Source organism: Ursus americanus, chromosome 16 (genome assembly GCF_024610735.1).
Source record: "Ursus americanus isolate L20-20 chromosome 16, mUrsAme1.1.p, whole genome shotgun sequence".
In the NCBI taxonomy this organism is placed as follows: Eukaryota; Metazoa; Chordata; class Mammalia; order Carnivora; family Ursidae; genus Ursus; species Ursus americanus.
In genome coordinates this window covers 5,588,391-5,615,703 of record NC_142142.1, presented here as the reverse complement: position 1 = coordinate 5,615,703, position 27,313 = coordinate 5,588,391, and the positions used below count along the sequence as shown (strand labels likewise).

Genomic DNA, 27,313 nt, shown 5'->3' with positions numbered 1-27,313 from the left:
GAGAGGCTTATCTATATATTTGGGGCAGGGAAGAATTAAGGTGGTAAATAAAATGGAAATGATAAAATATGACATAAATCAGAAGTCAACGGTATGAGAAAGGTATAAATGGTTGAGAAGAAGGAGGGGAAAAAAGGAGAGCATTTAAGTGAAAATTCCTTCTTGGTAAATAAACCCATGAGCTCTATTGGACTGCATGTGTCTGACAAAGTTCTGGCTATCTCTGATAAGAGGGGTACAGGTTTCTCCGGTCATTTGGCTCATTGTCCGTGGCCTTTCTTGCCATAGTTTATGGATGTGTTCCCACAACTGCAGCAGAATGTTGCTTTGAGTAAGGTAAGCAGTATGAGAGAGAAAGGGAAATGATGTTAATTATAATAGAAGATACTGGGGTTCTGGATGATTCCTAGAACAGAATTAAATTTCTCACAGTGAGAAAGGAAGCCTTGACCATAGACTATGAGGGCCATGTCATCTCTGCTTATTAAGAATTGTGGTTGAGTTGATATCTAAGCTGGTTTTCAAAATTAGCTCATTTTATGCCTTCACGGGATTTATTTTAATATATTAGTACACATTCATTTAAAACGTGGTATTCTCAGTACTTCTGAAAGGAAAGTGAGTAGAGTGGGCACAAGAGAAGAAGAGATGAATGTGGAAGATCACTGCCTACCTGGATTCCTAGAGGAAAGAGATTGGAAAGACCAAGGACGGAATCTCTTACCTGACTGGCATCAGCTGAAGCACCCTCTCTGACCAAACCTGATCTTTCTTTTGGGGATCCTTGACATCTCATAAGTCTTTATGAACCATTTGTCCTTCCAGCCATCATTTCCTTCAACTGCTGGACAATGATGCTTTTCCTGTGATTTGATCCCCTTTCTCTGTTTGGCTTTTCTTGATTCTGGAAAGTTGAACTTTCCTGGTGAAAAATCAGTTGCCCCTCTGGTCCTGTGTAGTCTCTCTTTCTGCCAGGATACCCTTAGTTCTACTATAAAATCTTTCTTTTTTCTTACCTTAATAGCCATCACTACTGTTGGGCAATTGTTTATTCACTCTTATTTTCTGCTCTACGTATCTATTTCTCAATAGTATCTCTTCCAGATTTCTCCTTCTTTTTTCCCCACATGAGCTTTGGAAATAACTCTAATAATCATTGTCTTTCATTTTATTATAAAGATCTGGATCAAATGTGAGCCTTGTGAATATCTTCCATATGTCCCTTAATATTTCTTTGACTACTCTTGGCTTCAATGGAAGAAGAAAAACACCCATATAATAACCTGATTGAGTTATCTTTGTCATCAGGGGGCCTTAATTCCAAAATTTGTTCACTTTCTTGCTTCAAATTCTACTTCACTGCCAAACTCCTCTGACATAAATGGACATGTTCATCTCTTGTTCCAAAGAACACTTCCCAGTACCTTTTGATCCTTCCAGTTAGTGTTTTCCTTTCCTTCAGTGCCAATCTTCTTAAGAGTTGTTCACCACTGCTGTTTTCAGCTATCACATAGCCAACATCTTGCAATCCCTAATCAGACTTTACCCTCACCAATTCCTTGAAATCATACTAGCCACTAATGGAAGTCTAATATTTTTTCATTAGACCCTAGTGAATGTCTAATATTTTTATTTCACATTCTACTCTCACCGCAAAAATTGGGGAGTGACAATGAATCATCATCATCCCCATCATTACCACCACCAACACACTGGAAATTACAAGAAAAATAACATTGGAAAATAGACTCAGAATTGTGAAAATTGTAGTATGTAGATGAGAATATAATGGGATAAAGGCTGATGAAGGAGAGGAAAGTTTGAAGAAGGGGCTGCTCACGAGTGACGAATGAAACAGTGTGCTAAAAGCATGGGGTTTTAAGCAAGAAAACTTGTTCGAATCTTTGCTTGGTTAGATACTAGCTTGGACAAATTATTCAAACTACTTGTACTATAGTTTCCTAAAGTATAAAGTGGAAACCATACTAGTAGCCATTTTGTTGGGTTCTTATTATAATTAAATGGCATTTTGTGAGCATTAAATTATACAAAGTGGTTAACACAAGATATAACTCATAGTAATTACTCAAACATTGGTTAAACAACGTAAGTAATGTGGGGACTACAGCATTTTCTTTGGGGTAAAAACCCAGGTGATGGGAGGCTGTCACTGTGATCAAATAGACTACATGTTGGAGATACAGCTAGAGAAAAGATTTAATACCAGAACTCTTCTCTTCTTAAGTCTTTCTTTTTTGAATCTAATAGAATGACTTATAGTTACACTAAACTGAAATATACATCCTGATATATAGGTATGTATTTTTTTTTAAAGATTTTTTATTTATTTATTCAACAGAGATAGAGACAGCCAGCGAGAGAGGGAACACAAGCAGGGGGAGTGGGAGAGGAAGAAGCAGGCTCACAGCGGAAGAGCCTGATGTGGGGCTCGATCCCATAACGCCAGGATCACGCCCTGAGCTGAAGGCAGACGCTTAACTGCTGTGCCACCCAGGCGCCCCTATATGTATGTATTTTTGAGCTCCAGGTCCATGATTGGATTTTAGTCTTTTGTACCTAGAAGAGAAGTAGCTATGCGCTAGTTCTGTTCCAACCTATATGGACAGAGAGTTTGGAATGGCAAAACGCCTCTACCGAGGTCCCAGTTGCTTTTCGTGGCATAGCCGAGACTACAGCTCAGAGTGCCACGCCCAGTCCAGTTCTCTTCCAGTGCACTATGCAGGTCTGAGATAGTCGGCCAGATTTATTCCCTTAGTTGTTCCATAGATACGTCATATATTAATAGTTTCAAAACAATTGCTTTAACTTTCTCTGAGTCCTACAGCCTCTACGTTACTCCTTATGTTGGTTAGTGGCACCACATTTTTCCAGAGAGTATGTCTCAAAATGTTATATTGCCTTTCATTTTTGCCTCATATAACCTGTCACCTGGGGACGCCTGGGTGGCTTAGTCCATTAAGCACCCGCCTCCCACTCAGTTCATGATCCCACGGTCCTGGGATTGAGTTTGCCTCAGGCTCCTTGCTCAGCGAGAAGCTTGCTTCTCCCTCTGCCTGCTGCTCCCCCTGCTTGTGCTCTCTCTTTCTCTCTCACAAATAAATAAATAAAACATTTTAAAAAATAACCTACCACCTGGAAATCTCTATTTTATTTGCTTTTTTAAAAACACATTTCTTCTCTATCCCCTGTTTTCACTGTAAAAACCATGTTCCTAGTTCTGCTTGGTTTGTTTCAAAAGCTTCCTACAGTAACTGGTAGTTACCCTTCACCTTTTCAGTCCATCTTTTTGCCTTTTATGCCACATTTGCTCAACAAAAATATATTAGATATTGGAGATAGAGTGATCATGGAACTTCAGACATATTGGTGAAAAAATTACAAAACATGCAACTAGGAATTATATCAGTGTGCTATTGGGAAGTAGAGAATAAAAAATAAGCATATTGTCTATCAGTAAAGACTTATTTGAAAGGGTAAATCTTAAATTTTGATCCCATTATGTTCTCCTTGAAACTGTGGTAAAATACTATAGAGATTCCATAAATATTGTTGAATAAGAAATCAATTCTTCGGGGCTCCTGGGTGGCATAGCGGTTAAGCATCTGCCTTCGGCTCAGGGCGTGATCCTGGCGTTATGGGATCAAGGCCCACATCAGGCTCCTCCGCTATGAGCCTGCTTCTTCCTCTCCCACTCCCCCTGCTTGTGTTCCCTCTCTCGCTGGCTGTCTCTATCTCTGTCAAATAAATAAATAAAATCTTTAAAAAAAAGAAAAGAAAAGAAATGAATTCTTAGTGTAGAGAACTAAACCCAAAGCTGTTAGCTTGACTTTTAAAACTCTGAATCTTCAAGGTGCAATCTGTTTGTCCAGTCATATTTCTCATGCGTCTAAGCCTTTGATACACTACATGACTTGATTTTTTACAATGACTGAAGCATTCCTCATTTTAAGTTTTTATTTGTCTTCGTTCTTTTTTCTAATGGTAGTTTCTTGGAAGCCTAAAGGTTTTCTGATAAACAGATCTACGGACAGCATTTCAGTGAATCTTTGCATCACCCCCTAGTTAAAGGTAATGTCTCTTCTGTGTTATATACATGGGCTGCATGTCTCCCATTTTTCTTATCCTGATCTGCTTTGAAGGGTGGTTACTTGTGTCTACGTCCCATGATCCTCACAAGGGTAGGAGATCCTTGAAATAGAGGATAGGTATCGTTTAGATTCAGTTCCTTCTTTAGCATAGTATTAGTCACAGAATGACCTTTAATATTCATTAACTTAAATTCTTGCATGTGTTTGCACATTTTTTTGTTGTTATTTCTTTACCCATGAGCTGCCTTTTCCTTTTTTCCAATAGTAGTATTCAAGTTTGACCAGAAAGAAAAAAAAAAAAAAAGAAGGGAAGGAAAGGACAAATATTCGAACACAAGCTGGAAGGAATAAATGGGAGAAAAAAGCAGTGGAGAAAAGAGAGAATGAAGAGAGGATGCAGTGTATGTGGAAGATAGGACACTGTCTGTTTGCACAGTATTGTTTTAACTGAAACATATGCATACGAGGACTATGGAAAGAGAGAACATGATTCCATATGCATAATGTTAAGTTATGTGTTAAGTTATGAGATAGATTTATCTATCTCTCCAAGTTATTTTCAGTTGGTGATGAAAGACTTTATATGGAATTACAGAAATAATGGTTGTTACTGACTTAGCGGTTGAACTCTCCAAAGGCCACACCAGTATTTCAAACACTTTATTTCTAGAGTGTGTGATTAATCACCAGAAAGAAAGTGAGATTAATCACCGGAATTACCAAACGAGAAGGAAAACCACGATGTGCAAGAGCATTTAAGAGACTTTCAAGTATGATGCTGTCGATAAGTATAATGTATCATAGTGTCTAGACCAAACTATAAATCCATAATTTTTTTTATTATTTTAGTTATAGCCATTAGCATTACCAGTAGCTTCAGCTCTATAACGTCATTGTAACTTTCATGTCAGTGAAGTCTATCTGAATCATCCTTGAATGATCATCCTTGAATCATTACTGATTACCGATCCTTTCTTAAAGCAATAACTTGATTCCAATGCCAAGATTCATACTCAAACCAGATAAAATAACTCTAATTTTTCACTCTCTCTCTCTCTTTTTTTCAATTCTAGCATCCAGTATCAGAGAACAGAATAAAGCATGACAATCTCTTCAAACCACACCAACCTTAGAGATATTTGGTACACCATGATTGGGATCCCAGGACTAGAAGATGCGCACACATGGATTTCCATTCCCATCTGTTCCATGTACATAGTTGCTGTTGTAGGCAACATCCTCTTATTATTCCTGATCTTTACTGAACGCAGTCTTCATGAACCCATGTACCTTTTCTTGTCCATGTTGGCCCTGGCAGACATCTTTCTCTCCACAGTGACCACACCAAAGATGCTAGCAATCTTCTGGTTCCAAGATGGGGGTATTTCTTTTGGTTGCTGTGTGTCCCAGATGTTTTTTCTACACTTCATCTTTGTGGCAGAGTCTGCCATATTGCTGGCCATGGCGTTCGACCGCTATGTAGCCATCTGTTATCCACTAAGATATACTACCATCCTAACCCCCTCAGTCATTGGAAAAATGGGCATTGCATCTGTGATTAGGAGTTTCTTCATCTGCTTTCCCTTGGTTTTTCTGGTTTATCGGCTTACCTTCTGCGGGAGGAATATTATTCATCACTCATATTGTGAACATATGGGCATTGCCAGGCTCGCCTGCGATAGCATCAAAGTCAACATCTACTATGGGGTGATTGTGGCGCTTTTTTCTACATGCCTGGATGTGGTGCTTATCATCATCTCCTATGCCCTTATACTCCGTACTGTGTTTAGAATTCCTTCCCAAGATGCCCGACTGAAGGCTCTGGGTACTTGTGGCTCCCATGTCTGTGTTATCCTACTATTCTATACTCCAGCCTTTTTTTCATTCTTTGCTCACCGATTTGGGGGCCACAATATACCACTCCATGTACATATCCTCCTTGCCAATCTTTATGTGGTCATACCACCCACTCTCAATCCAATCATTTATGGAGTTAAGACCAAACAAATTCAGGAGAAGTTTATGCAGGTGTTTTCTATGAGCAAGAAATTGTGCTGATATTGACTATATATAACTTAATTTTTCAGTTTTCTATGTAACTCCACTAATTGTAGAGTACTTCAAATTATATCAGACATCTTACATCATGCCAGCATTAGGAGAGGACAGTAAGAATAAATTTTTGAGATCATGTTAAAAACTTATTTATTTATTCATTTATCTTATTGCTGATTTTGTCAGGACAGTATCAGATCAAGGACACCTTAGACTCTGTGTAAATTTTGAGATTAGTTACAACAGACTAAAAGCACAATGACTTAATAACTATCTTCAATTTCATATTGACACAGAAAAATAGGAAAAGTAAAATAATAGGAAAAGTAAAAACACAACCCACACACTAAAAAAAAATGGATAAAACAGAATCCCAAATCAACTTAACAGGTTTTCTTTCCATTTCCCTATATTACCTTTGTAGTTAAGAGAAAATAGTATGTATTTAGCATTATGATAGATTAGTTGAGCATTTAAGCTCTAAGTTCTGAATTTCAGATTTCTTGCCTTATTAAAGAGTATTCACCCTTTCTGGGTTTCTATATATTTATCTTTATAGTGAGCATAAAATATTACATATTTTATAAGGTTGTTGAAAGTATTAAATAAGATGATTTACACAAAGCTTGTAAAACAGTGCATAACACAGTGAGAATCAAAGAATGTCACCTGTTGCTATTATTATCAGTAGTTTATTCAGTCTGCGTCCCACAAACACTGGACCTGCAGGATAGAGAAAGGAGGCTCCTTATATCACATAATGTCAGACATTCCGGGACATAATGATTTAGGTAATCTTGGGGGCAACAAACCATTTTAATTTCTCAGTGTGAATGCAGAAGAAAGATTTTGTCCGAGATAGACATTTAAGAATTATCAGATCTATATGAGCTGAAGCATTAGAATGGATCAAAAATCCGTATCTGCTCCTCAAATGGATATTAAAGTAGCAGTAACCATCCTGGTCTTTATGTGAATGCAGTGAACTACATTTTTTTCATGATAGGAGCAATAACTATTGCTGTTATAAGTAACAGTAAAAGATATTCCTTAGGGAATTAAGGCAACAATGGCATGTCAGATGACATAAATATTTAACAAAATAATAAATAATAAAGGAATTTTGCATGTTCACTTGCACGAGTACTCACGCAAATTTACAAATGTGTGTTTGTTTGCTCGTACCATTGCTGTTGAAGGTGAAAACTAAAAACATAAATGCACAGGAAGAATGCATTACAATACACTTAAAATATAGTGTAATTATTATTACAGAAAATTACAACAAAGTGGTAATACGGAAATAAGCGAAAATTTTTTGTTGTTTATTTTTTGTTTTTTTGTTTTTGTTTTTGTTTTTTTTTAAAGCAAGAAGGAGGGGGAGGGGTAGAGAGAGGGAGAGAGAGAATCCAAGCAGACTCCATGCCCAGCCAGGAGCCTGATGCGGGGCTTGATCCTACAACCTGATATCATGACCTAAACCAAAATAGAGTCAGACAATTCAACCGGCTGAGCCACCCAAGCACCCCTAAGCTTAATTTTTTTTAAAGATTTTTTTATTTATTTGAAAGACAGACAGAGAGAGCCCAAGGGGAGGGACAGAGGGAGAGGGACAAGCAGACTCCCCGCTGAGTACAAAGACTGAAGGGGGCTCAAGCCCAGGACCCTGATATCATGACCTAAGCCCAAGTCAGATGCTTAACCCACTGAGCCACCCAGGTGCCCCAAGCTTAAAATGTTTTAAAGAGAAATTACAGGTTATAAGATGGAACATATCAGGTAATTTCAAATAAATGGGTGTACGCACACATACATAATCATATAAGGAATCATATATACATGTATATTTGCACAAAAATTCTGAAAGAATATATAGAATTCTATTAATATTGTATAAATTTTTGAAAGAACTATTTACTTGATTCTTTTATTTTAAGGGACATATTGAGGTTGGGAATTGATATAAATGTAGTACAGTAGAGAAAGCTTACTTATGCCAAGAATACATAAACATTATTTTATAATAAATAGAAGTTGCCAAATTTGAGAAATATTACCATGAAGAGTTAGTTGAAACCTATCAGCATATATCTGTATATCTATATTTCATAAAGATATATATATATATATATATATATATATATATATATATATATTTGAAATACCAAGGTATTTTGCTTTTTGAAAACCATTGATTTTTCTTTTCCTGCACTAAGTCTACTGTCATTAAGTGCTTCTGTTAGAGGGTACCAGCTAGAATAAGGGTAGAGAGGAAGGTTTAGATGCAGAGGAAGGACCTTTTAGACACAAAAGAGGAGTAGGAGAACCCCTTTCAGCGTGAGATGGGGAAGAGACACAGATGGGAAAGGAGAGGGAAGATACAGTCTTCAAGGTCCTAGTTTCAGCTGCATACTCTCTGACCCTCATTAAAAATAACATACAAAACCCATAAAAAACATACAAACCCAATGAGTTTTGAACAGGAAGATAAAAGCAGGGGGAGATGAATACCTTATTTCCTGCTTTAATATCTGAGGGAGATTTCTTAGCAAGTTGTCTCGTACCATCATGGGAAAGCAGTGTTAGCGTAAAAATGATCGTGTGACGTGTTCAATCAGAGAACTGTTTTCCTTCTGTCTCACAAGGGCAACAAATGAATTTGGAGTTCTTCACAGCACTGTGGGGAGCATAAAGATCATGGCGAATGCTGACTAGGAAAGTTGAAAATGCAGTTGCTTTGGCTAGGGAAAAAAGGTTCTGTAGCCAAGGGCCATAGACACGGATGTTAGAGTTGGAGAAGTAAGAGAAAATGGGTCAGGTTTCAGGGCTTGTAGATTAAGATCCAATGTTTTGGAGGCCTCACTAAGGAGATCCAGGAGAAAATTATCAAATTTCAGCAGAAGCTGCAGAAAGAATAAAGGTCCATGCAGAGTAAGGAGGTAAGATGAGGTTCGCTCAACAAGGCTCAGCCAAGTACTACAGACGCACACCAGGGGCCCATCCAGTTCTCTCATCCAATTCCTCAGTGTTGGCTGGACATGTTGGCTTCCCCTTGAACACAAGCAACAAGGAATTGTATGGGAGTGGGAATGAGTGGCAGAGAGCTCTCAAGGAAAGAAATAGTCTATCAGAGAGCATCAATTTCCAACTGACAAGAAAGTTACTGAAGTAGATACAGAAAATACATTTTTTAAACTCAAAAACTTTAATTGACCTGTATAAGTGGGAAATTGGAGTTTCAGACAACCATTGACACAGATAGAATCTCTTGGAACAAGATTAAAAATCAAAACAAAGGCAAAACTCACCACATTTGACTTTTTGAGTATAAAGTACACAGACTATTACGTAGGATTTCGTATATCATAATCCTGGCTGAGAGAAGAATGGCCTATTAAATAATTGGTTCAACTGGTAATGCATTTAAACCTGTATTTACATCAATACACAACTTAAAATTCTTTTTTTTTAAATTTATGTTCATATTGTCTGTGGTACTTTCTTTTTTTTTTATTATGTTCAGTTAGCCATGTATAGTACGTCATTCATTTTTGATGTAGTGTTCAATGATTCATTGAAAACTCTTAACTCACATCATGAACGGAACCACCAACAAAAACAAGCTGAACAATGGGATGTGAGGCGATGTAAAATGAAACCATAGTAACAGAGATAATAGTGGTGTGAAGCTGTACCGCCCTGTAGAACTACTCTGAGGATTAATAGCAAGAATCACTGTCAGGGTAGTGTTGCCACGGTCCCTGGCATAAAATAGGCATCTGGTGAATATAAACTAAACATTATTTTTACGGTGACGATGATGATGATGATTACTATCACTGCAACGATTGTCATATTATTAAAAGTAAAGATATAAACATCAAAGGTAAACTCTACCGGTTTGGGGAACACAGTTTTACAATCGTATAGTATGTACGCTTATAGCAGTTTTATTCCAAATGAAAACTGTAAAGCACAAAATGTCCATCAACTGATACATGAACACACAGTTTACTCTATGTGGTACCATGGAGTAAGATTCAATCATAAAAACAAACTGTGCATATAGGAAATATGAGAATGTATCCCAAGAGCATTATTGCAAGGGAAAGAATCCAGATATAAAGATTACATTATTTACAATTTAATTTACATGACCTGCTCTTAAAGGGAAAACTGAACGACAGATTGATCAGTTTAGTGACTTCCAGAGCCTGGGGTTGTGGGAGAAGATTGACCACAACGAGATAAAAGGGCACTTTTGGGAGTGATGGAAATATTCCATATCTTGATTATGGTGGTGACTACATGACTATAAATGTGTTTCAGAGCTCATCAAATTGCACATGCACATCTAAACAGAGCAAATTACACTTTGTAAATGTACATCAAAAAAACTTGCCTTAATTATATTACATAGATTACATAACTATAATTGTAGCAATAATATTTTGAGGAAACACACATACCCACAGAATCTAAATATGTACACTATGTTACCATCCATGATTTACTTTAGTGATCTTTCTGTTTTTATTCATGAGATATTTTTATGATGGTTGCATAATCATTTTAAAAAGTACAGAATGAAAATAAGAAAGCAGGAAATGTCATGTCATTTGAAACTAAAGCAAAGAATATCTCCAACTTCCATCACCTACTACTCCTCAAAATTTGACATATCATTTAACTTTCATGTGTTTTAAACTATTCATATATGTAATAAAAATAATACCTACCATAGAGTCCTGATGTGGATATAAATTAGGAACATGAAGGGGTGCCTGCATGGCTCAGTTGGTTAAGCATCTGACTCTTGATTTCAGCTCAGGTCATGATCACAGGGTCCTGAGATCAAGCCCCGTGTTGGGCCCCTCGTTGTGTGAAAAGCCTGCTTGAAAGTCTCTATCTCCCTCTCCCTCTGCCCTTCCCCTGCTGTCTCTCTAAGAAATAATTCATTATTTTTTTAAAAAAGAAACACATTTCTATTAGTTGGCCATAGTAACACTTTATGCTCTCTCTCTCTCTCTGTTTTAAACTGGGGCAGGAAATTTAAATGAGATGCGGACTCATAGGAAGTATTTTCAAAGGGTTTTCAAATGGTAGTTGTTATTTGCATTATTTGGATAAACAAACTAATCACAGAAGTCTACTTCATTCCACCCTGGCAATTACTGTCTGTCAGTATCTTAGTTCAATTACTAAGGAAGTTTCGCTAGGGAAAGATTGCTTGGCTGGTGAGTAACTTGGTATCAAGATTAGTTTTTTGTTGTTTGTCTCACTACTTTTTAAATGATCCAAATAGTCCAGTTTCTTTATGATATTTACTCCATTACATGACCATATGGCTAAAGTGGTTAGCGGGGAGAATGGCTGAAAAATAAACAAGAATGTGGCCTAAGTTAGTGGAAATGGACTAAGATCATTGTTGACCCTTTAATAATTACTTGAAGGACTTTAATCAGTAAAATTCATCTTCTCTATAATGAGTGGATCCCAAACTACCTTCACTCAACTGGATATAGTAAAGTATACATTTTAATGGTGAATGTGCCTTATACATTAATATGATTCTCAGCCCATTATATATGCATTTTCTGATTTATAAAATTGATCACAATATAACCCATATGAGTTTCACTGACTCATGGTTGTGGGGGAAAATGGAGAGGGAGTAACATGGAAAACATACAAATAAAAGTCATTCAACACATTTATATTTACTGACTCTTACTCTTTCAAGCTCCACTTATTGACTTTTAAATACATTCACATTTGATCTCAAGACTTACATTCTTTTCAGATAAAACAATCTCTGGACTCTCCTTCGTATTTGTTGGGTCTTGATACTGTAAATAATGGGGTTCATCAAGGGTGGGAAAAGGATATAGATGTTGCCCATGAGGACATGAACCAATGGTGAGAGGTGTTTTCCAAAGCGATGGACCATAGTCAGACCAATGATTGGGATATAGAAAACTGAAACAGCACAGATGTGAGATACACAGGTCTGCAAAGACTTGATTCTCTCCTCCCGTGACGCAATAGCTAAGACTGCATGCAAGATCATGATATAGGAGATAAGAATGAGCACTGCATCCAACAATAGGTTGCTGATTACCAAGGCTAGACCATAAACGCTGTTGAAGCGGATGTCTGAACAGGCCATTCTAATTAAGTCTTGGTGCAGGCAGAAAGAGTGAGAAAGGATGTGGGGGCGGCAATAATTTAAGAACTTTAGGCGAACGATGACTGGAGGTATGAGTAAAGAACTCCTACATAAGATTGCCACCCCAATTTTCATGATTTTGTCACTAGTTAGGATGGAAGAGTAGCGTAGGGGGTTGCAAATGGCAATGTAGCGGTCAAAAGCCATAGTAAGGAGGACAGAGGACTCCATGAAGGACAAACCATGGATGAAGTAGGACTGGGCAATGCAGGAATCCAGGCTGATCTCACGAATGATCCCCCACAGGACCCCCAGCACCGTGTACATAGTGGACAGCCCCATGCACAGGTCAGTGAGCGCCAGCATGGCCAGGAAGTAGAACATGGGCTGGTGCAGGCTCGGCTCCGTCCGGATCACATGCAGCACCATACAGTTTCCCAGGAAGACCATGGCATAGATGGAGGAGAAAGGGATGGAGATCCAGAGATAGTGAACTTCAAGGCCAGGAAAACCAGTGAGAATAAATCTGGAACTACTGATGTTCAAGATAGAGATGGGAGACATTAGTAGATAATTGAAAATATTCCCTGAGAGATGTTATAAATTAGATCAGTTTATGATCCCCTGATTTCTAATAATGTTTGCCTGCTTTTGAGAAGAAAATAAATTAAAATATTATACAGTTTCCTTAAGTGTCATAAACTCAGAAAAACCGAGACCTACTTCTGTATTCTTTAAGGCAAAAATCCATTGTCTAGACAGAGATTTTTGAGGACTGGTGACTAGATATGCCAAGAGACTAGGGAGTTTTATGCAGAAACAATGATGTTAATAGGTCCATGGGATTTGGATTTGGGGCAGAACTTCTGGGAGTCTCCATTCATTCCTCAAGGAAGATAATATGTGATCTGTGTGTACTGTTGCCAAGGCTGTCATTATCCTCAGTAAAATGTGAAATGCATTGCTAATTTTTCTCTTGGGTACCACAACTGTTTTTTCACTATTCCCATGGGGCTATAAGACCCCAGAGGAAATGGACTGATTAAAGTAATCTAACTTTGCAGAACATTACAATTTAGCCACGAGAATCCTAACAACCTAAGAAGAATCAGAACTTTTTTTTTGCACATTCCACATTGTTTAGCTCCTCTCTAAATCATTTACCCTTTTTAGTTGTACTTCATTATATTTTCTTTATTTTTATGTATCTTGTTATTCTGTATGAGATTTCTCCTTTTTCTGACCCTCCAGGTGTTTTTATCTCTTATATCTTTTTATATAACACAAATGACATTTTAAACTGCAAAGTACTAAACAAATACTTCATCTCAGGTAATAGCTAGAAAGAGAATAGCTAAATCATATGGTACGTATTTATTTAACTTTCTAATATACTTGCCAACGTGTCTTCCAAGGCAAGTTACCATCTGGCTTTCGGATCAGTAATGTATGAGAATTATGGTTCTTCCACATCTAGGCTGATACTTGGTATGATCAGATTTTTGTTTTCTTTTGTTTTGCTATATTAATAGATATGTAGTGATATATCACTGTGGTTTTAACTTGTACTTCCCTTATGATTTTTTTGCATCTTTTCATGCTTCTTTGTTCTATACACACGTCTTGGTGAAGTGCTTGTTCCAATAATTTTCCCTTATGTGATGAAGTTCTTTTCTTACTGAGTTTGGAGAGTTCTTTACACATTTAAATTACAAAACCCTTAGCAGATACTTGATTTGCAAATAGTTATTTTCGGGTTGCAAATTGTCCTTTATTTCTCTTAACAGTGACTTTTGCAAAGCAATTTTTTTTTAATGTTGACAGACTCCCATTTGTATATTTTTTTTCTTTGAAAGTATATGCTATGTTATATCTACAAACTCAGTGTCAAATCCAGGGTCACAAGTCTGCCCCACGTTTTCTCCTAGAAGTGTTACATTTTATCTTTGGTTCCATAATCCATTTTTTTTAAAGATTTTATTTATTTATTTGACAGAGAGAGAGACGGCCAGCAAGAGAGGGAACACAAGCAGGGGGAGTGGGAGAGGAAGAAGCAGGCTCCCAGCAGAGGAGCCTGATGTGGGGCTCGATCCCAGAACTCCAGTATCATGCCCTGAGCCGAAGGCAGACGCTTAACAACCGCGCCATTCAGGCGCCCCCCATAATCCATTTTGAATTAATTTTTTTAAATGATGTTGAGTTTATTTTCATCTTTCAGTACTTCCATTTTGAAAAAGACTACCCTTTCTCAATTGGTTTGTCTTTGAACTTTTGCCAAAAATCAGTTGAATGCATTTATGTGATGTATCTGACCTCTCTATCCTGGTATTAATCTACGTCTTTCTTCTTTCATCCCACTACCCTACCTTGATTATAAGAAAAGTCTTAAAATCCAGCAAGGTCCTCTAAATTTGTCCTGGCTACTATTGTTCCTTTGTCTATACATATAAACATTGGGATGCATTTGTAAGTATGTACATAAAACTTGCTGAGATATTCATTGAGATTGTGTTGAACCAAAAAATAAAACTGGGGAAAATTAGCTTGTCTTCCAATCCATGAAAATGGAATACATTTAAATCTGTGTATTCTTTGTTCTTCCCATTACTATTACGTAGTTTTCATTCTAGCATTTTGAACTTTTTTTTAGATTTAATGCCAAATATTTGATTTGGGGGATGTAATTATAATGGTATTTTTTTAATTTTAAAATCAAATTGTTAGGCTTCTGTTTTCCGTTCTAACATGTAAAGGCCTTGGAAGTTATTACTCTCATTTTTACAGCAACGACAATATAAACTAAACAAACTGAAAATCACACTTCTCTTGAACCCATCAGAAAACTGATGTTACAAGGCAAACCAGGATCCAGAAATGCAAAGAGAAAGGTGAATAAAGAGAATGACAAAAGAGGCTGAGGGAACTATAAGTACTTAACAAAGCAAAATAAAATACTTAATCAGCATTTTTGATAAATTTCAGGTGCTCAGTATGGGTTAGCATGACGGAGTTCTGCGGACTCTAATAATGTGGCGATGTATTTTCATGAACTTTAGCTGTAAGAAACACACAAAGTTCTTACAGTGAAAAGCCAGGGGAAAAAATCATCTTATGTGTGTAGCAGGTGGAAGGAGAAATTAGCCATTCTGAAATACATCCAGCGTGGTGTCCACAAGAAAGGCCTGCTCTCCAGTGAGAGACTTTGCCAGTGCCTATCTCAGGCAGACGGAAAAGGGGAATTACCCAGCTCCAGCTCTCTGTAGCCTTCCTATCTCACCCAAAAGGGAGGGAGAGGCAAATTAACACCAGTGAATGGCTCAGCCTAAAGACTCAGGCCCACCAAAAGACAGATTTACTGTAAGGTTAAAGAATGTTTTCCCTCTCCCATTGCTTACACAGTATCAAGAGGGCCTAGTATATAAACAGTGGTTTACAGCTGAAAAGCTGCAAGGGGCAGACTCTAATTAAGGCATTCTTAGGAAACCTAAAGACTACAGCAGAGACAAAAATAAAAAATAGAGGAATTGAAGCCTCGGCACATATGACTCTGGCAAATGCTAATTTGATATAAAACCACACACTGAATGGTTATGGCTCTTAGTACCTATTATTGATGTATTTTGTCCATCTTTCAACAAAAGTTTATTGCTAAATTCCTGCTAAAAAGAAACCAAGATACAACCTGAAAAGACAAAGCAAACATCAGAACCAGACTCAGATATGAGTCACATTCATAGACAAGGTTTAAAAATTACTATGATTAATATGGTAAGGACACCAATAGAAAAAGTATACAATATAGAAGAACAGATGGATAATGTAAACAAGGAGACGGAAATTCTATGAAAAAATCAAAATGAAATGCTAGAAATAAAAAACACTATGACAGAAGTAACCCATATCAGTAGACTGCCAATGCTGAGTAATGAATCAGTGAATCATATATGTCAATAGAACTTTCCAAAATCAAACACAAAAAGAAAAAATAATTTTTTTAAGTTTTAATTTAAATTTCAGGTAGCTCAGTGTTATATTACTTTCAGGTGTACAATACAGTGATTCAACAATTCCATACATCACCCCGTGCTCGTCACAAGTGCACTCCTTAGTCCCCATCACCTGTTTCACCCACCCCCTCACCTACATCCCCTCTGGTAACCATCAGTTTGTTCTCTGTAGTTAAGAGTCAATTTCTTTGTTTGCCTCTCTATTTTTTCCCCCATGATCTTTTTTTTTTTTCATTTGTTTCTTAACATTCCATGTATGAGTGAAATCATACAGTATTTGGCTTTCTCTGACTGACTTATTCACTTAGCATAACACAGACACACAACTTTAAGAGAGAACAGAATATTCAAGAACTGTGGGAAAATTTGAAAGAAACTGGAATGCCAGGAGAAGAAGAAAGAGAAGATAGAGTAGAAAGACAAGATACAGACGTAGTGAAGAGAAGGGCCATATGCACCCCAATGTTCATAGCAGCATTGTTCACAATAGCTAAATTGTGGAAGGAGCTGAGATGCCCTTCAACAGATGACTGGATTAAGAAGATGTGGTCCATATATACAATGGAATATTACTCAGCCACCAGAAAGAACGATTACACAACATTTGCAGCAACATGGACAGGACTGGAGGAGATTATGCTAAGTGAAATAAGTCAAGCAGAGAAAGACAATTATCATATGGTTTCACTCATTTATGGAACATAAGAAGTAGGAAGATCAGTAGGAGAAGGAAGGGAAGAATGAAGGGGGGGGGTAAGCAGAAGGGGGAATGAACCATGAGAGACTATGGACTCTGGGAAACAAACTGAGGGCTTCAGAGGGAAGGGGGGTGGGGGATTGGGATAGAGAAATGGATAAGGAAGATGTGTGTGCATGTGTGTGTGCTCTCCCCCTCTCTCTCAAATCAATCACTCAGTCAATCAATCCATCAAATCTTTGTAAAAAAAGGATAAGATATTTTGCTATTATTGTTTTTGCCATTTGTGATATGGACGGACCTAGAGGGTGTTCTGCGAAATGAAACAAGTCTGACTGAGAAAGACAAATACCATATGATATCACTTATATGTGGAGTCTAAAAAACAAAGGAATAAACAAACAAAATGCAGGATCGGAGCTAGAAATACAGAGAACCAACTGATGGTTGCCGAGGGAAGGAGGGTATGGGATGTACAAATTGGGTGAAGGGGAGTGGGAGATGCGGGCCTCCAATTATGGAATGAATAAGTCATGGGAATAAAAGCCACGACATAGGGAATACAGCCGATGATACTACAATAGTGCTGTATGGTGACGGATGGTAACTACACTCCTGGTGAGCATAGCATAATGTATAGAGAAGTTGAATCACTATGTTGTACACCTGAAACTAATGTAACATGTGTGTCAATTATATGCAAATAAAATAATTTTGAAAAAATGATTCTTCTGATGGGCATGTGCTTGACTGAGGTCAAAGTGTTACTCGTCCTTCTTGTTTCACTTTTCTGCTATAAAATTAATTGTCCTTTTCCTGGTGTATTTAGTGCCATGTTTTAAGCATTTTTGTGCTTTGGGTGGTAATTTTACTCTTTGAAATGGCCTCCAAGCATAGTGCTGAAGTTTTGCCCAGCATTCCTAAGTGCAAGAAGGCTACTGATGTGCTTATAGAGAAAATATGTGTGTTTTCACGAGATAAGCTTCCTTCAGACACGATTTATGACACTGGCGTAGTGAGTTTATGTGAGTTCAATGTTAACAAATCAATGACATGGTAGTCCCAGAAAAAGGAAACGAGAATTCTCTAATCGGTAGGGGAGGATTCCCCAGAAAGGGCTAAAACAATGTCTGTAGTGCATAGGGAAGCGACGGAAAAGATGGAAAAGCAGGTACATTTGGGGACTCATGAGATGACAGCTGACAAAAGCTGCAGAGTGGGCGTCCTTGTGAGATTTAGAACTTTAGGGTCACCATACCCATTAGGTAGGAAAATGTGAACCCCACGTAGCTAGCACTGGCTGGTTTGCATGTTTCAAAAGGCAATACGGCATGAAAAATGTGAAACTTCAGGCAGGGTAGTCAACAGATCAGGAAGTAGCAGAAACTTTCAATATCTGCTAAATGTTATAGGAAAAGGGTTTTGTGCATGAATGGGTTTTCAACGCTGGTAAGACTGACTTGTTTCACAGCGACATTGAATATAGGGCAAAAGTATACTGAATGTACCATTATATCAAAGACTAAAGAAGTGTTAAAACAAATGTATAACACGATAGTGTTTCTGTTAAATGCTATTAAGTGTAGAATGCTGTTATACTCAAAAATGTGACTAAGGCTTGAAGAAACTTTACCTGTTATTTTCTTAGCAGAAATAGTTGAGTATTTATTGATTCAGTGTTTATGGCAACTTTATAACCATTAATAAAGAGAATTGACTGTGTAAATGTGCATTAAGATTTTCGATATACGTATGTAGAGAAATACATACAGATGTAATAACCTAGCTCAGTTCTGAGACAGCCCGAGAACAGTGATTCCCCTATAGAAATGACCCATCTAGCATCCACATCTTAAGCTTCTAAATAGCAATCTGTATGAAAAGGGCCTCTAGTTTTTTGGGAAAGTGGATGCTTATAGGGCCAGTATACTGAATATAGGGCAAAATTATACTGAATGTACCATTATACCAAAGACTAAAGAAGTGTTAAAACAAATGTCAAAAAGAGGCAAAAGCCAAATTATGGGGCTCTTACTGATTAAATCTGGAACCAATTGAACATTAAAATATGATAGTGACTGATAATTACCTATTGAATAAAAGAAAAACAATAACTATATTTCCATAGTGTCAAATACTCTCTTACAAAGTACTTACTAAAGTCAAAGGAAAATATATAACTTCACTGTAATGATCCCTGGAACACCCAACCTTAGCAAATAATCACGTTGATCGTCATGAGAGTTCAGACAAATTCAAACCACATGCAGCCTGACTCTATACATGAGAAGAATGGAGCCCCGATGTCATTACACAATCTGAGTCTCACCATGAGGATGAATCAAACAAACTCAGATGAGAAACATTCTATAAAATAGTTGACTTGTAATTTGTAACAATTCAGGAGTTATACAAATCAAGGAAATCTGAAGACATTTCACAGGGAAGAAATTGAAAAAGATAGGAATACCAGTACACACATGATTCTGAATTGCATTTTTGTTTACTGTAAATTACATTGATGGTACAATTGGAGAAAGTTTATCTGGAGTCTGAAAATTTGGTGATAGTAAGATGTCAGAGTTAATTTCATGATGATGATTATATTATAGTTACGTTGGAGAATGTCCTTGATTGTAGAAAACACACACCAAAGAACTCTGGAGTGATAGGGCATTGGGCAGAAAACTTACCATTGAATCGTTCATGAAAATGTTCTTCATACTCAAAGCTTTCCCATTAGAAAAAGATTGTTGAAAATGTCTCAAAGGAAAAAATGAAATGTGAAAGAAAGAGTTATCTATAATTTTATTTTCTTGAAGGTATATTTGTTTATTTGAGAGAGAGAGAGAACAAGTGCACATGCATGAGTGGGGGGAGGGGTAGAGGGAGAGAATCTTAAAGCAGACATCTCGCCAAATGGAGAGCCCGACATGGGGCTCGATCCCACGACCCATGAGATCATGACCTGAGCCAAAACCAAGAGTCAGATGCTTAACCAACTGAACCACCCAGGTGCTCCATTTCTTTTTCTTTTTTTCTTTCTTTCTTTTTCTTTTTTTTTTAATTTGAGAGTAAGAGAGAGAACACGTAGGGGGAGGGGCACTGAGAGAAGGAGAGAATCTCAAGCAGACTCCCTGCTGAACAGGGAACTTCCACAGAGGGCTTGATCTCTTGACCCTGAGATGATGACCTGAGCAGAATCAGGAGTCATTTGCTTAACCAACTGAGCCACCAAGTTGCCCCAATTATCTATAACTTTATATACAGCACAGGTGAATTATTATACACATATAAAGAGAAGAAAATATTTTAACTATTTCACCCATGAGTGCATCATTAATGTTGTACTACTGACACACAAGTAAATGGCAATATGCTTCATGTCATTTTTACAGCATTTTTTCCGAATGTTTTATATATGGTTCTTCATATTATGCCTGTCAAAAAGGAGACACATTTCCCAGTGGCTCAGAAAAGAGAGAAATGTTTACTGAGGAATTCAGCGAACAATAAAGTGAAATTTAGGGAAAAACAACAAATAAGCCTCATGTAAGCCTTATGTAAATATTTCAGTTGATTTCAGACTGAAATAGAGACTAAAAATTCTTCAGAATTCTGATACTATCTTTTCCCCTTGCGTGTTTACTTCTTGTGTTCTGAGTAAGTATTAAATTTTCAGTCAACACAGTGATTCTCTCTCCCTCCAGGATTGAAAAGAACTGTGGACTCCAGAAAATGTGTCCACTTACCATTCCTCTCAATCCCAGGGAACACCTAGTTTGCATTGAGTGACCAGGTGGGATCGTTTCACTTGCATCAGCCTCCACGTGGGAATAGTGGCCTCCCAGGAGCCCAGGTCCTCCTGGACCAGATAATCCTCTTCATTCCTTCCTCATAAATCTGAGCGTTCTGATTCCCTGGGCCACTAGCACTGGTGACAAGACAGCGTTCGAGGGCTTCCTTGAAGAAAGACTTGAGAGAATGAAGTTAATGATCTAATCTGCCCCAAATGGTCAGGACAGTGATTTGCTTCTACAACTGAGACCTGCTACCAAGGAGCTTCCCTGGGAAATCCTCTTGAGCTGTGGCTTCTCCTGCAGACTGGAGCTGCCCTGGGATTCTACCACGTGCTTTGCCCGTGCTACAATGTGAGGGGCTGTGCATTCTCCACTGCTCTCACACAGTGGACGGCTGGACAGAACTGGTCAGTAAATATCGACCTTCTCTGGAAAATTACCTTCACATGATCATGTCTGCTGCTTCTTCTATTATCAATTCCTCCATATTCATTCTCACGGGGTTCCCTGGCCTAGACCAGTACTATCCCTGGTTTTCAATTCCCTTCTCCTCCATCTATGCCATGGTCTTCCTGGGAAACTGCCTGGTGCTGCATGTGATCCGGACGGAGCCGAGCCTGCACCAGCCCATGTTCTACTTCCTGGCCATGCTGGCCCTCACTGACCTGTGCATGGGGCTGTCCACAGTGCACACAGTGCTGGGAGTTCTGTGGGGGCTCAGCCAGGAGATTGGTCTGGATGCCTGTATTTCACAGACTTACTTTGTCCACGGACTTTCCTGCACAGAGTCTGGAGTCCTTCTGGCCATGGCCTTTGATCGCTTCACTGCAATCTGTGATCCTCTGCGCTACACATCCATCCTGACCAACAGTAGGGTCAGTCATGTCATGGGGGCCATTTTGATGAGAAGTGCGTTGTCCATTCTCCCCGTCATCATTCGCCTGAAGTTCTTCCATTACTGCCGCCCCCACATCCTCTCCCACTCTTTCTGTCTGCACCAGGACCTCCTGCGACTGGCCTGCTCTGACATCCGCTTCAACAGCTTCTACGCCCTGGCTCTGGTCATTTGTACCTTGTTGTTGGATGCTGTGCTCATTCTCATCTCCTACGTTTTCATCTTGCATACAGTGCTGGCAATTGCATCCCGGGAGGAGAGGCTCAAGTCCTTGCAGACCTGCGTGTCCCACATCTGTGCCGTCCTGGTCTTCTACATCCCCATCATTGGCCTCACCATGGTGCACCGCTTTGGGAAGCATCTCTCACCTTCCGTTCATGTCCTTATGGGCAATATCTATATTCTCTTCCCACCCCTGATGAATCCAATCATCTACAGCGTAAAGACCCAGCAGATCAGAAGCAGGATGAAGAAGTGGTTTTCCCTGAAAATGAAGTAGAGGCCTTGGATTTTCTCGTTGCAATATTTTAAGGTCAATAAGGTCAGTAATGCTACTTCTCCTATGTGCAACAACTTGCAATCTGAATAATAATTATTAGAACATTTTACTGTTTAATGAGGACCTACGTATGAAAAAACCTTAAGAGGCTTTTTAATGTAAGAGGCAAAATAGAATTAATTTTTGCCAATACACAATCTAGAAAAGATTTCTGAATGTCTGCTGTAGAATAATCATGGTCATCATGTAGGAAACAAGTGTCTCTGTATTTTGTTGACATGTTCTTGAAGCATGGCTGCTATACGAAGATTATGACCTTCAGTTCATCAATATTTCCATTCCATGTAGACCCTCTTCCACCTAAATTTTGGAAACATGCTTATTGATTAGATTATGTCATGAATTGGTCCTTATATCTAAATACATAGTACAGTGAAATTGGACTTTCTTCATTCCCACAGGTGAGGTGTGGGACATTTGAAACTATAATACTGAGCCTTCCCCCACCTCTATTACTTTTTCCCTGCTAGTGACTAATGAATGTCTATCACAGGGATTTTGAAATAAAAAGATATGAAATCCCGCTATCCCAAAGATTTTGTTCTTATTTTTTTCCCATGCTATAAAAATATAACCTTTTCCACATAAAATTTTCATTCTTCACTTTTTCAGTGAATATCATTGGGATTTCTTCATGGTATTTTAAATTCTTCATAGTCTACAGAAAATATTTTAGTTTAGAAACTCCTGCAGAAGCCCCTTTGAGAACTGATGGTGCCTCTCTTAGAGCAATGATTGTGAAAAAGGAAATCAGGTAAGGGATAGAATCATATTTAGGACCTATGGACACACCTTAATAACTGCATGTGTCTTGCTGAACAGAATAGTTTCATAGTTGATGCTCATGTTTCTGGTTTGTGAAATCAAATTGATGGCATGTCCTTCAATGAAATAGTGACAAAGTAAGAGTATTATTTATGCAAGTGGAGATAATGGAACCTACATTGAACACATTGAGTTTGAAGTATCAATGGTGCATTAATAAAATCCATTACAAATATTGAGTAAGTACCCCCAGTGTTTCAGACACAGTGCTAGGCACTGCTCAGGTACAGGAAAACATTGAAGGGCAAAAAGGGTGTTTTGCCTTCAGTGTAACAGGTCATACAGACACAAATTATTAAGCATACATCCAAATTAAAAATTCTGATAAATATCAATATTGACAATTCAGGAAAGCAGTGACAAGCCTAACTGGGGACTTCAATCAGAGTACAGAGGAATTGGTGACAGCCCTGAGAAAGGAATATGTAGTCGAGGCTTGAAAGCAACCAGAGGAATATAACAAAGAAGGAATTTTCAGGCAATCAGAAGAAGAAACAAAAATACTGAGACTACATCAGACTGTATGAAAAGCAAGTGAATAAGTGACTATGAGATTCAGGCATAAAAGTTGAAATGTAGACAGGGGCAATGTTAGGAAAGATGAGTTTTAATCCTTAGGGCGATACGCAACTACTAATGAATTGCAATCAGAATGGTGAAATAATCAATCATGTATGTTAAAAGATCAGTCCTGTACCAAATAGATGAGAAGGACAAGAGGTGACAGCGGAAGACAAGAGAGGAGTATCTTAATAAAAGGATACAGTAGCAATTGAACAAGGGTTCACTCAGGGAGTTGCAAGAAGTGGGCATGTATTTAATAGTTGGGGTCAAAAGGTCTGGTGATCGATTGACTGTCAGGGATAAGGAAATGGAGGTGCCAGTCATGTTTAGATTTTTGAAATGAGAAACTACAGAGATCCTATAGCCATGTACTCAGATAAGCAAGGTGTGGGTGAATGGGACTTATTTTTGAATCAGTCTTTTTAATTTATTTGTTCTTCCCAAGGTACATTGAAGAAGAGATGTCCAGCAGGGGTTTGGTAGAGGTACCAGGTAGCTGATGAGAAGAGTAAAGATGGATAATGAATCTGTAAGGCATGGTTATAAACATGGTATTTGAGATCAGGAGGGTGGATGACTTGATCAAGTATGAGTATCCTAAAATACTTGAACATTAAAATAGGATATATTTGAATCACCAAAAATAGGCTGAAAAGGAAGTGATAAAAATATTAGGGGAGCATTATATCAATGAATCCAAATGGAAAGGTGTTTTAAAGATAGGTATGAGTATGTCAATAATCATGTGAGAATGACCTTAATTTAATGAAATATAATTAACACCACCATGGAATTCACCATTTTTAGTTTATTTTCAGTTTTGCAACCATCTCCACAATGTAATTTTAGAATAAGAATCACCCAAAATAGAAAACTTGTACCTACTTAGAATCACTTTTTTCGCCCCTAATCTCTGCCTACCACTTATCTACCTACTGTCTCTATAGATGCTCCAGTCTGGATATGTCTTACAAATAGAACCATACAAGACGTGTTTTTTTTTGTGTTTTGTTTTTGTTTGACTTCTTTAACTGAGCATAATGCTCTTGGAGTTCAACCATGTTGTAACACATAACAGTTCCAATTCTATGCTGAAAAGTACAATATCATATGTATATATGAATAACTTTGTTTTATGTTTAATTATTAAAGAGTGAGCACTGGGTATTATATGCAACTAATGAATCGTTGAACACTACCTCAAAAACTAATGATGTACTATGTGTTGGCTAATTGAACATAATAAAAAAATAAAAAAATAAAGAGTTAATATTCATCAAGACTAGTACCATTTTCTAATGGGTGGAACTGTAATGGGTTATACTGTGGTGAAATGTACAGGATGCCCTTGCTCATCGTTTCCTCAGGACCTGCGTGCAGAGCGTCATGTTTTCCTTCTGGCGTTCTACTGGTACTCTTCGTTAAGTCCAATGCTTCCATGTATTCTTTAGTCCATGGGCATTGTTTCCCCCATTTATTGACTCTTGTGAATAAAGCTGTGATGAGCAATCACGTACACGTCTTTGGGCAGACATATCTTTCAATTAATTCTGCCGTGTAGACTAACACATGACCTAACAGTGGGTCATGTGACAATTCTGTTTTTTAACATTTTGAGAAACTGCTAAACTGTTTTCCAAACTGCTGCAATATTTTCATTCTGGCTATCAGCATATTATGGTTGAGATTTCTTCATAATGTCACCAATACTTATATGCTGTTTTTGAATATAGCCATTCCAGTGTGTGTGAATGGACTGGTGGTTTTGGCACACACTTCCTTAATGACTGATAACTTATGATGGTATGATTTTGTTCATATTTTTATTATTGAGTTTTAAGAGTTCTTTACATATTCTGGTTGAGTCACTTATCAGTTATGTGATTTATAAATATTTTCTCCCAGTCTCTGGATTGTCTTTCACTTTTTTAAGGGTGCCTTTTAAAGTGCAAAATACTTTAATTTTGATTTAGCCTAGTTTTTCTATTTTTGTTCTCTTATTGTTCAGGCTCTTGGTGTTGTACCTAAGAAAGTATTGCCTAATCCAAACTCATAAAGATTTATACCTATTCTTTCTTTGAACGGTTTCACAGTTTAGTATTACATTTGAGTCCGTGATGCGCTGATAGGAAATTTTTGTGTATGGTGTATGTATTCAGGGGTTTAATACACTTTGTGTGTGTGTGTTGAGAGCCAATTGTCTGGCAGTTTATCAAAGACTATTCTTTTCCCCTTAAATATTATTATTATTATTATTTTAAAGATTTTATTTATTTATTTGACAGAGAGAGAGAGACAGCCAGCGAGAGAGGGAACACAAGCAGGGGGAGTGGGAGAGGAAGAAGCAGGCTCCCAGCAGAGGAGCCTGATGTGGGGCTCGATCCCAGGACCCTGGGATCACGCCCTGAGCCGAAGGCAGAGGCTTAACGAATGAGCCACCCAGGTGCCCCTCCCTTAAATATTTACTGGGAGTCAGCTGACCATAAATGGATCACCTGACCTTTATGACTCAGACATCCAATTCCAATCAGTGCTCATTAGCAAGCTATAATCTTTCAAGAGGACATATCTCATAGACATGTCATAACCTAATTTCTAAAACTTCAAAAGAGAGTATCTCCAACTGAAAGCTGCTTTCTTTTGTATGCCAAATAAATAGTTTTTTAAAAAGCACCATTTTGGCTGCTTATTCTAACTTTTCTTCCAGTTACTGGATAACAACTATTTTTTTTCCAATTCTTTAATGGGCAACAAAGTGGAGGAATATAGATTACTCGTGTTTGCTACCAGCTCCCTCGGACTTCCCTCATATACTGTGAACTGGTGTATGAGCTCGTATCCTTTCCTTCCACCAAACCATGCATGTCACAAGACCCCATCCTTGTTGTCAAAGTTAATACATTTTTTGTTTATATTTTAACTGCTTTACTGAGATATAATTCATGCACAATAAAAGTCACCCATTTAGACATACATTTGAATAGCTTTTACTATATTAACAGAGTTGCACAACCATCTCCACAATCTAATTATAGAACGTTTTCATTAGTAGCAACTACCCATGTCTCCCTCTCTGAGCCCCTGATAACCACTAATCAGTCATTCTTCAACTGCTAAGATTTGTCCTTCACCCCTGTTGCAAATAATTTTTGTTCAGAAAGTGCTGTTTATGCCGAAGTATGAAAGTTATCATATGGCTTCTCAACACATAGGTGCTTAAGAACCAATTCAAATACACACTCCAAAACTTTCGAAGTGAGTAACTTTGAGCAACTTACTTATTTTCTGTGTGCATTCATTTCCACACCTACATGCTGGAGGTGATGATAAAAGTAACTAATGAGATAATAGCTGTCAAGTTCTTAGAGCAAAAAAAGCATTCAGTAAGTACTAGCTTTATAGATAGGGAGCTTATTATAGTTTCTGTTTGAATAAGAGGAACTTGAGGCTTAATTTGAATCCGAACTTGAATTTTGATATTCAGACTCCTTGGTAAAAGTATATCTTGGACAATGGTCCAAATTGGCTTTCCAGTAAGAAACACTATATGAAATAAAATTATTCAATAGCTTTTTATTGCTCTTAAGATAAGGTCCAGGTTTCGAGGATTGCCATCGTCTGGTAGAACCTGGC

The 27,313-nt window shown here is 37.8% G+C and overlaps 3 protein-coding genes across 4 annotated transcripts; 2 read left to right on the top strand and 1 right to left on the bottom strand.

Moving 5' to 3' along the window:
* Positions 1 to 1,341: 1,341 nt before the first annotated feature.
* Positions 1,342 to 6,167, top strand: LOC123782628 (olfactory receptor 52Z1P-like). 2 transcript variants are annotated; one of them, XM_087868542.1, is made up of 2 exons: positions 1,342 to 1,377; positions 5,232 to 6,167. In XM_087868542.1, the coding sequence occupies exon 2, from the start codon at positions 5,259 to 5,261 to the stop codon at positions 6,165 to 6,167; it is 909 nt and encodes a 302-aa protein (XP_087724668.1). In that variant the 5' UTR covers positions 1,342 to 1,377; positions 5,232 to 5,258. The 2 variants fall into 2 exon arrangements, with proteins under 2 accessions (XP_087724668.1, XP_045638836.1); XM_045782880.1 differs by lacking the exon at positions 1,342 to 1,377 and having other exon boundaries at positions 5,211 to 6,167.
* Positions 6,168 to 11,952: 5,785 nt separating this feature from the next.
* LOC123782634 (olfactory receptor 51V1-like) lies at positions 11,953 to 12,897 on the bottom strand. Its single transcript, XM_045782885.2, has one exon. It carries the CDS (start codon positions 12,895 to 12,897, stop codon positions 11,953 to 11,955), a length of 945 nt encoding a protein of 314 aa, XP_045638841.2.
* An 8,386-nt stretch (positions 12,898 to 21,283) lies between these two features.
* Positions 21,284 to 22,231, top strand: LOC123782657 (olfactory receptor 51V1-like). The gene has a single exon (XM_045782908.2). The coding sequence runs from the start codon at positions 21,284 to 21,286 to the stop codon at positions 22,229 to 22,231; it is 948 nt and encodes a 315-aa protein (XP_045638864.2).
* The last annotated feature ends 5,082 nt before the right edge of the window (positions 22,232 to 27,313 follow it).